General features: G+C 39.2%; 2 protein-coding genes across 2 annotated transcripts; both read left to right on the top strand.

Annotated features, from left to right (window-relative positions):
* Positions 1 to 1,368: 1,368 nt before the first annotated feature.
* On the top strand, positions 1,369 to 4,377 carry LOC116200676 (subtilisin-like protease SBT1.4). The gene is made up of 2 exons (XM_031531520.1): positions 1,369 to 2,011; positions 2,357 to 4,377. Exons 1-2 carry the CDS (start codon positions 1,443 to 1,445, stop codon positions 4,107 to 4,109), a joined length of 2,322 nt encoding a protein of 773 aa, XP_031387380.1. The 5' UTR covers positions 1,369 to 1,442; the 3' UTR covers positions 4,110 to 4,377.
* A 1,925-nt stretch (positions 4,378 to 6,302) lies between these two features.
* On the top strand, positions 6,303 to 6,985 carry LOC116198757. Its single transcript, XM_031528988.1, has one exon. It carries the CDS (start codon positions 6,415 to 6,417, stop codon positions 6,781 to 6,783), a length of 369 nt encoding a protein of 122 aa, XP_031384848.1. The 5' UTR covers positions 6,303 to 6,414; the 3' UTR covers positions 6,784 to 6,985.
* Positions 6,986 to 11,383: the final 4,398 nt, after the last annotated feature.

The raw sequence follows: 11,383 nt of genomic DNA, 5'->3' as shown, positions 1-11,383 counted from the left end.
GTTTACACGATATAAATCGAATCATTTTTCGAACCGGGCAGACATGTGGATTGAACAAACTTGACATACTTGTATTGCAAACCTTCCTCATATTTGTCATCTATACATATCTATTTTAATAAAAGGCCAAATTTTCTTTAGCACGGATACTTCCTACATAGGCTCGTTCGATAATCTTAATTCATACAAGACGCATACTATCGTTGTAATCCGATTTTTCAAAATTGATTTGAAAACGTCCGAGATAGGAGATTTATCGTCTAGTAATTGGTTGAGTACGAGCCAAAGGCGTAGGTCCCACTTGCATAATTTGGTCGATGCAACCCCATGCCTTTCCAAATGATCACCAGTGCCTTTCTACCCAAAAGGCCACCAATCAGAATGATGCATCCAGCAAAACCATCGATATAAAAAATGAGGGACACATTAATTATGTCAAATTTGAATTAAAAAAAATTACATTTTTTTTCCTTTGTTTTTCCAAGTAAAATTTACAGGTTTTCCATGTGAGTGTTATTTAAGTCTATTTTAGAATTCCTTTATAGGTTCTAAGGTTGTTTCTCCCGGAATCTGATAACTGGACAGACAAAACTCTGCATAACTTTATAATTAGAAGATCATTTCTCGATCTTTAGCTAATATACTTTCATTGAATTGTTGGAGTTTGAACTGAATATGTTTCCTTTCCTTATGGCCAGATTCAGCAAGACTGTTGTCGCCGGTCCATCCTCGGACTCATTACCACGAGACCAATTATGTGACACTGGCGTTTAGGAGTTTATTATTTTAATTTATCTTCTGTGAAATCGATAATTACGAGTACTTAATTTTGAGTTAACTATCATTTTCGTTCCAAACTTTGAATCAGTGTCATACCTAAAGTTTTCAGATGCATCAAATTTGTTTCTGAACATTGATTCTATCCATCAATTCAATTGAAATTCTCAATGAACATCAACCACAATAAAAAAAAAAAAAGAGGTTCAATTAAGAAAATTTCAAATTACTTTTAGAAAATGCTTTCTCAGGTTAATAGGAGGGAGGGAGAGACCGGTAGCAGAGGGCTCTCGGTCGACCACCACCCTTAGATGAGGTTGCCTTTCTTTTAATTTTTGTCAATCTCTTTTAAATTGGACCTCTTATTTGTAGACGTCGTTAACGGCAAACGGGTGGTCGAACATAATCGATAGATGAACACATATCTCAGTGACGAGTTCGATGACCGAAATTTCACGGATAAAATTGATTATTGATTCAAACATTAGTGACCAAAATGAGAGCGAACTATTTTCATTTTTTACTGGACAAAGATCCCATGTTCCATCCCATCTTTATGTAATGTATCTCCCAAAGATTCTCTCTCTGTTCACTCCGATAAATACGGAACCAATACTTCCTCAGTCTCATCATCATCATCATCATCATCTCTCTCTGCCTCTCCAATGGCGGATTTCTCTCTGTTGCCTTTCTCCTCCATCTTCTTCTTCCTCCTCCTCTTGCCTCTCTCCCACCAAATCTCAACCTCGGATCACGAGGAGCCCCTGCAGACCTTCATCGTCCACGTCTCCAAGGCCCACAAGCCCGCCCTCTTCTCCACCCACCGCCACTGGTACTCCTCCGTTCTCCCCCGCCCCTCCCACCTCCTCTACTCCTACGACCGCTCCGCCTCCGGCTTCTCCGCCCGCCTCTTCCCCTCCCAGGCTGCCTCCCTCCGCCGCCTCCCCGGGATCCTCTCCGTCGTCCCCGACGCAGTCCGCCACCTCCACACCACCCGCACCCCCCACTTCCTTGGCCTCTCGGAGGGCTCTGGCCTCTGGCCCGACTCTAATTACGCGGACGATGTCATCGTTGGGGTGCTCGACACCGGGATTTGGCCCGAGCGGCCGAGCTTCTCCGACTCGGGCCTGTTACCCATTCCGAGCAGCTGGAAGGGGGCCTGCGAGGTCTCTAAGGACTTTCCCGCCTCCGCCTGTAACCGTAAGATCATCGGGGCAAGAGCCTTCTACAAAGGGTACCGAAGCTTTTCTCGACTTGAGCTGATTTCCGATATATTGCATTACATTTGGTACGAAGAAATGGAAACACAAGTTAATTCAAGCTCATGTTTTGCCAATCCCTTATGGCCAAAGCCTTCAATTCTTATTTTATTGGCATCCAATTGAGGCTGTTCTGATTCAATTCAGTTGTGATGATCTTATATCAAGTATTTCGAGTTCACGCTTGAGCAAAAAGATTCTCTCTAATTGAATTTCTATAATGATTGAGTATCCGGTTGATGCCTGCACTTGAGCTAATTGAGTGATGGTAGTATCCGATCGATGTTTCGTTAGTTACTGATGATTCTGTGTTGTATCAGATATGAGGCCTACTTGGGGAAGCCCATGGACGAGTCGAAGGAGTCCAGGTCCCCGAGAGACACTGAGGGCCATGGGACCCATACAGCATCTACAGCCGCTGGATCTCTGGTCAAGAACGCGAGCTTCTACCAGTATGCACCTGGGGAAGCCCGGGGGATGGCAACAAAGGCCCGAATTGCTGCCTACAAGATCTGTTGGAGGTTGGGGTGCTTCGACTCTGACATATTAGCAGCCATGGATCAGGCAATCGAGGATGGCGTCCATGTGATCTCCCTCTCGGTTGGTGCCACTGGTTATGCCCCACAGTACGACCATGACTCCATCGCGATTGGGGCGTTCAGTGCAGTTCAACATGGAGTCTTTGTCTCGTGCTCTGCCGGAAACTCTGGCCCGGGACCTTTCACTTCCGTGAACATTGCCCCGTGGATTTTGACAGTTGGAGCTTCTACTATAGATAGGGAGTTCCCGGCTAATGCTGTTCTTGGTGATGGAAGGATCTTTGGAGGAGTCTCCCTCTATGCTGGCGAGCCTCTTGGGGACACGAAGCTCCCGTTAGTCTATGCAGGAGATGCGGGGTCCCGGTATTGTTACACCAGGAAGCTCAATGAGTCCAAGGTTGTTGGGAAGATTGTCGTGTGCGATAGGGGAGGGAGTGCCCGGGTCGAAAAGGGGAGTGCAGTGAAACTTGCCGGTGGGGTCGGGATGATCCTCGCCAACACCGAGGAGAGCGGGGAAGAGCTAATTGCAGATGCACATCTCATTCCGGCCACTATGGTGGGTGCGACTGCCAGGGATAAAATCCGTGAGTACATTAGGACGGATCAATCCCCAACGGCAACAATCGAGTTCCTGGGCACAGTGATTGGGTCATCCCCTGCAGCTCCCAAGGTTGCTTCCTTCTCCAGTCGCGGCCCTAATCACCTAACGGCAGAGATTCTCAAACCTGATGTGATTGCCCCAGGGGTGAATATTCTGGCCGCTTGGACAGGCGCCAGTGGGCCTACCAACTTAGATATCGACCCAAGGCGGGTCGAGTTTAACATCATCTCAGGGACCTCGATGTCGTGCCCCCATGCAACTGGCCTTGCAGCCCTGCTCCGGAAGGCTCACCCGGACTGGTCTCCCGCTGCGATAAAATCCGCCCTGATGACCACAGCTTATAACTTTGACGATTCTGGGAAGAACATTAAGGATCTTGCAAATGGGGAGGAAGCAACCCCGTTCATCAATGGGGCAGGACACGTGGACCCAAACCGGGCCCTTGATCCGGGGCTCGTGTATGACATTGTCTCGAAGGACTACGTAGCATTCCTCTGTGCGATCGGGTACGATTCCCAGAGGATCTCCGTCTTTGTCAGGGAGCCCGTGAGCACGAATTCTTGTGAACAACAGGTCCTTGCTTCCCCAGGGGACTTGAATTACCCTTCATTCTCCGTCGTGTTCCAGTCGGACAATAACGGCATGGTTAAATACCAGCGGGCTGTGAAGAATGTTGGGAGCGCATCGGATGCTGTTTATGAAGTCAAGATCAATGCTCCAAATGATGTCGAGGTGAGCCTCTCGCCTAGCAAGCTCGTTTTCAGCGCACAGAACCAGATTCTATCCTATGAGATCACATTCTTGAGCCTCGGGTTTGGGTCACCGGGTCTCAACTCTCCAAGGTTTGGATCCATTGAATGGTCCGATGGAACCCATCGGGTAAGGAGCCCGATCGCCGTGAGGTGGCACCAGGAATCAGTCAAGTCCGTGTGAGCTGCAAAATCAGTCGAGTGCTTCAGCTAATGACGCAGTTTCTCGAGGATTTCTTGCAGTTGCTCAGGGATTTTAGCCATTGTAACGGGTTATATGCGTGTACATTTGTTGTCTCATACCCAGTAAGAAATTATTCTCGTCCTCGGCCTAACAGATCCTGCAATCTGACCGGTTACAAACACGGATGGGTCTCGATTCGGTTTATTGAGTCGCATGATCTTGTATGTGAATAGTACTTAAGTATTTGAAACCGGTGATTTTGTTTTCAGTGGTAACATGTCCTTTTGATTTCACAAACATCTGGACCTACAAAATAAGACCAATAGGTAGAGGGGCTGGGCCTAACCATATTAACTTCTTGGACCATCGAAAAAGTCAAATGGATGTATCCTTAAGATCATTAAAAACAACAATAATAAAGAGAATGAATTAATGTGGGCGTAAGCAAAAATTTTGTGAGCAGGGATTCAACCGATTAAGTTCGATCATCTATGTGCAATATATATATATATATAGATAGGGACGGGGTTTTGAACCGGGCCACGTAAGATAAAGGAGGCCTTATATTGAATACGCATACCTATCCCAATTAATTGGTGAAGGATCTTTGACTTAATATATGATAATTGACACATTGTATATTATGAAAGGAATCGTAAGGTTTAAGCAATTTGTATGAGACAAGCCTTTTGATTTTCTATCATTGTAAACCTGAATTGTATAGGAATTCTAAAAAATTATTTGAGAAAAATATGTAGAAACTATCTCCCTATTATATTCTTTAATTGCTCTCTCAAGAGAAGAAAAGGTAATAAATGAAGAAGAATATAGATTGAGAAAATTATCAATAGACATTTTCCAAACTTACAATAATAAACTAATTGGTCTGCGCATAGCACATGCCAATTGACTGATTTGTTATTATTTTTGGGGGGTAAATAGAGGAGATGCAATATGGCTATTTCAAATTTTAGAATATAATCACAAGCGAGGTGACAAGTTCGGCATATGGGTATAAGCAATTTGATCATCCTCATCAGATGAAGATGATATGGAATTTCAGTCTACGATCAAATTCTTTTTTCTTTGTTATTTTTAAATTTTTTTAGTATTTTTTTGTTCCTTTTTCCGCCTCTAGAAGAATTCTTTTCCATTACGCAACTTGAATATTTAGTCAAAGTGAACTAATTAATTACCATATTAATTTGGTTCCAAATTGTTCCAGAAATCGAATTTTTAGGCAAGTAAATAATTAACCATTGAGCAAATTAATATATTTCCAAATTCCTTTTTAGGAAGAATATAAGATTTAAATACTCAGAGTTATCATTTCACGAGGCGCTACACATAGTGCAATCTTCCAGTTGTAACGCAATATTACATGTTAATATCTATCATGTCGACGCATTATCAACAAATATAGTATATAAATAATTTATTGCAAGCTATATATATATATATATATATATATATTGTATATATATGACATTATGTACGTAGGTAGACGGCATAAATCTCAATATACCCCTAAAGTTTGCACACAATTTCAATTCGACTATTTTGTATATAGTTCTCCGAGTATTGTACTCGATACTTTGCCGATAATCCACCACGAACATCGCTGATATCTGACTTAGCATGGATTGTGTGACGAACTGCAAACACTACTTAAAAAGTCTTAAATAATCAGAAGAAAATTAATCTATATGCATTCTCAAGCAGGTGTCAGAAAAAGGAGACTTTCAATCTGTAAATTCTACTTGGATTAAACTAAAAATCAATCGATGATATTTTTGAGTTTCTCATGCATCATAGACATGTAATTTTTAAATATACAGGACAGGGGAGCTGTATATAGATACTCATGACAAATATGAGACTATCGGACTCACCAAATGAGGATTCTGTTGACTAGAAATCATGAGATTGATAGTTTAATTTTTCTCAATAAAACTCGCATACCCTTTTATTATTTTTTCTTTCTCTTACTCTATCGACCTCTCTTATGACTGAAAATTCTGGACAGATACTTTCAGAGACGAACTAAGAAAATTAAAACTTCATGAGCTCAGCTGCTACGAATGCGAACTATGGGATCGAATCGACGATTCTAATATATTGCATGATAGGGAAAGCACAGCTTTAACTAAACTCGTCCGTAGCGAGGTCCCATAGTCCCAAAAGATTCTTTCGTCTCATTCAGTCAACCCCACAAAATAAATACAAACCAACACCTCTCTTGCCCTTAATATAGTCCGTAGTTCCCTTTGCCTTACCACACCAATAGATCTCTTCCTAGAGGATAATGGCCACCGTCGGGAACTCCCTCTTGCAGTTGCAGCCCCGCCGAGGCATCAGCCTCCGGCTCCGGCGCCGCAGGAGTCTCCCTACAGTCAGGCTAGGAGGCGAGAGGCCGCGGCGGGGAGGTCTGCTCCTGAGGAGCTCATGGAGGAGGATGAGGCTGAAGTGGCTGAAAATGAAGTACCAAATCATGCTCCGACGGATGAAGGAGTACTACCATAAGCTGATAAAGGAGATCGTCGAGGCCAGTGCCTACACCGAGGCTTTTCAGCAGAGGGTCCTGATGGAGGCAGCCTGCGCAGTCCCCGTGATGGCCGGGGTCAACTTCACAAGCTTCCGCTCCGACTCCAGAGCCATGCCTGTAATTATGTGAAACTTTCCGGATCCCTTTATAATTCTAATTCTGTTTATCTTTTTCACCTAAGGAATCCCTTTACTATCTGATCACTCATAAGTTTCTTTTTTTTTCCTTTTATTTACTTATTTTCTTGTTCTTGATCTTATAATACATCATGCTATAAAGGTCCACAAGTCAGAAAGTAAAAGAAGGATGAAGATGAAAGTTGTGCAGTCTCTATGTAATTCTTTTAATTATTTGATTTTAAAAGAAAAATATGGTCGAAATTTTCTTTATTCAGCAACAACACAAGATGTTCTCAGTCCACAAACTGAAACTTGTCCTGATTCGGATAGTAACTTGGTATTGATTATAGAATACATTCAATAGGTTTCAATTTTTTACCATAAAATTTGTCCACCGAAAAATCATTATTTCGATGAGCCACGATTTTCTTGATTAAATATGATGGAGTTTTAGAGTGGAGAACGTGGGAGCCGAGGATTGCTTAAACTATTGAACTGATTCTCAGGTAAATATCAGAAATAAGGAAACCCGCAAAGCTTCCAGGAAACTTCAATCCCAGCATCAAAATCTTGGGATTTGAAGCATTCATTTTAACTTGATTGGAAAATTATGGCCTAAGCAGAGGATCTTTTTCAAACTTTTACAATATCATTTTATTTTTACTAAAGGGTAATATATTATAATTCATTATTCCTGAGCTTCGTTCCTCCTAATTATAAATTTTTCATAATCATGCACTGGAAGTTATAATATATATATATATATAATTCTTAAATTAGACGATGGTAATTCTTGACTCTTGGGAATGAAATATAAGAAAAATCTGGTCTTTTCCGAGCAATGCTAATCAAAGTAGATCAATTGAGAATTTTGTTTAAAAGCCCAACAGTTCAGAAGTTTTAGATTTAGGTGGCTCATGGATGAGGGCGTCCAAAATACTGCATTAAAGCTTCATTCGACACTACCCACGTAGATTAGTTTAGATGATTCGATTCGAGTCTTATGAATGAAGAAAATTTACCATTATGAGAGTTTTATCTTCAGTGGACCAATCCCAGTTCAAATTAAGATTAGTCGGATATATATAGTTTCTGAATACCATGTAGTACAATGCGGGGGCAAAAAAAAAAAATAAAGAGCTTTGTTTGGCACTTTGTAACATCATCAGACGTTTAGCATAGTCAAATATCACTTGATCGGCCTATGTATGGAGAGCTCTAGTATGAGCAATATGCAATCATGATCGAGTATCTCGGATCTGTATAAGAGATTAGTGTCGATAAATTGGAAAAAAAAAATACATGCGCTTATGCGTCAGCAATCTAAAAAAATAAATACCAAAGATATGTAGTTCATTATTGAATAAGTGTTAAAGCTTTTCCTATGATCTCCATTAATATATTGAACTATAAGGGCAGCTGATAATTTAATGAATGCCTTGGACTGTAGGTTGGCTACATAACTAGACAAATCGAACTGGCTAAGCTAGTCCTACCACATATTAATTCAATCCAGCATATATAGATCACTGCATACATCATTTGATGCAACTCTTTATTTATTTATTTTATCTATTTATTTATTTATTTATGATGATGAGTATTTGACGTCAATTTATATATAATTAATTCAAAGTTAGCTTAATTCCCTGAAGTTGAAAGGGCTCTAACATAAATTGACTCTATTACTAAGAGATCTTCATACTTTTTCGGTCAGAGAATGATATATCGTAAATTTATTAGTTATCTCAAATGATATGTTGAGGAATTAAGAATTAATAAGATTGTTATAATTGGTAATTTTTATGACAATTGATCACGTAATTAGCACTGATTTACTTATTTGTTTCAATTTAATTAGTATTTTTTCACATCACATGATGAAGTAAAATTACCGAATAATCTATCAAGGATTAGCAGTTTATTGAAGCATTAGTGAAATTTCTGTTGTCTTTAAGTAATAGGAATTTATCTAAAAGCGACATAAAGTCCATGACATATTCCCAATTGAGAGAAGCCAATAATCGAACATCATTTTGGTACTGCCATGTCAAATTAGTCAGATTCAGCCAAAAAAAATCAAATTAGTCAGAAACAAAAGGAAAGAGAATGGACGTTTATTATTATTTTTTTCTTAAAAAAGAAAAATCGAAAGGATTAATGGCGTCAGCCGGTGAGAGATGATATTTGTAATTTTTTTGGGTCAAATCGAGAGAAATTCTTGCCTCTGGTTGAGACTGATTTTGTTCGGCGTTCAATTTATTTAGACCACGAAATGCTTCAAATAGATTATAAATTCTTATATTGCAAATAAAATCTACTTACATGGAATATAATAATTTGTTAACTACACTGTATTTCGTTGATTGATATTTTGAAACCTTATGCAGAATGCATTGGAGGAAATACTGAAAATATTACCAACATTAATGATTGTTTCTCTATATGAGAACAAAAACATTAAACTGTCCAACTATTTTTAAATTTTGTACCACCGAAAATAATCATCAAAATGGTAAATACAGCCTGCAAGGCACGCAGAAAGTTTATTTCTGAATTATTGTTTTTAAATCTCTATTGAAAATGAAAACAAATTTATATGCAGTATCCCTATTAGTTTATAGATTTAGTTCATCCGTGATTAATTAATCGGATAATTTCGTCGGCTTATTATCTTAATTGATTAAATTATAATTCAGCAAACGACAATATTGTACAAACAAAGGAGGGGTCTCGATCGAGAATATGTGTTAAGAAAAAAACAAATAGAGTTACTGCTGAAACTGAAACATCATGTGATATCACCAAAATCACCAATACTTCATCACTTGTGTTCAGCTCAAAGATGCTTTTGATTCAAATAACTTTTATTCGTCCTTTTTTTTTCCTTTAATTTTTTTTTGGGCCCAAAGAATTTGTTTTTAATATTAAAATGTTACAAGAATATTACAAGAACAACACCTCATTTTGGCAAGATAATTTACTATAAGCTATCGACGAGTGAGACCCCATACAGGGAACAATACTCCGGAGGCCAACTTAAAGTAACCACTTTTTTCAATCAGATCACGTGACTATTTGGCGGAGGATAATCGATAATTTGACCGTTTATTTATTATTTTTGTTTTCGAGAATCATCGAGGATCATTATTCTTGTAACTTGAACATCTCGTTGGGGTGCTTTATTTTTTATTTGGACCCAAAATTAAACAATGTGACCCACATTGGGTTGGTTTTATATGCTTAATTATTTTCTCTTTTGGCCTCGCTTAATTAATAATTAATGTTTGCTTGCATTATGTTCACGATTGACCTACACGTATATAAAATGCAATTTCGTCAGGGAATCACCTAATCAGTGATCGAGGTTGATTCTCATAAATCTTTGAACAAATAATATATGGCTGAAATATATTTGTACATATATATTTTTCATAAGGGTATGTATATATGTATATGTCTGAATTATATATATAAATAAATATATATATATAATTACACAGGCACTGTTGGCCCAATACATTGGGCCAGCCCAGAGAAGTTGGCGGGCTGATAATCCAAGTTAAAGTTGAAACAAACCTCTTAGGTAGTTTTCTCTCCATCGCAATTGAGCGACTGAACAAATATTGCAATGTGGCAGAAAAAAAAAAAACAAAGAAACAAATATTATAAGCTTCATACTCCCGTTAAACTCGATATGCGGGTGCCGATGATAGACAACGAACTAACATTTATTGATGAGAATGTCTTTAGGTGTTACTTCATTCTGTGGAGTTGATTTTATAGCCCTTAATGAGCACGTTGTGAGCGAAAGCAGAGAGTCGATCAATGACTTACCGTCCTATATATATTCTTTTTTTTGCATACATTCAGTATTCGTCACTTGAGTAATAAGCCCAATAAACAATGTCGTGGATAAAATCAGTCAGTTGTCTACGCCTTTCTGACTCCCTGGTTAATCAGCAGAAGTTCTTAAGCATTTCCTTTTCGTCGACCCGACGCTTCATTGTCCTTATGATTTTTGTATCCTGCAATTCATACAATACCGTACCGGTTCCTTACTAAGGATATGATTATGGACACACTTCTTGTGCCTTAAAAACCAGAATGTTCACGACCATGTTCAAGAACGTGAACGGCTTGAGATTTCAACTCCAAGAGAACATTTCGAGAAGAAATTAACCATTCTATCGTCGTCTGTCCACAGTCTAGATCTCTCTTGCTACTGATAGTAACTTCTCGTCCAGTTGATTGAAAGTGACAGAGAAACAAACGGCCGAGATTCTGCAATTGAAAGTAAAATGAATCATTAAATTTATCTGAATATCCACCAAGCTTAGTGTCAGTCTATTTTTGCCTTTTGGTATCCTATTTGTTTAATTTGACAAAAGTTTTATAGCAGTCCATCTCAACGTGTGATTTTTGCCCCTACTTTGAAGCCTGAATACTGTGTGTATGGGTTCGTTAACAATCACGAATAACTCGACTACTTGATATAAGACGAAGTCGACCGACGACATGAGAATGAGGAGAACAGTTTGCCTGAAATCTGTTCAGGAGATCGGATGATCTCCCTCGGTCAAGGTCATAATCTGTACAATGGAAACAGG

Source organism: Punica granatum, chromosome 3 (genome assembly GCF_007655135.1).
Source record: "Punica granatum isolate Tunisia-2019 chromosome 3, ASM765513v2, whole genome shotgun sequence".
Lineage (NCBI taxonomy): Eukaryota > Viridiplantae > Streptophyta > Magnoliopsida > Myrtales > Lythraceae > Punica > Punica granatum.
The sequence above is the reverse complement of the archived record's forward strand: the minus strand, read 5'-3'. Positions and strand labels throughout refer to the sequence as shown.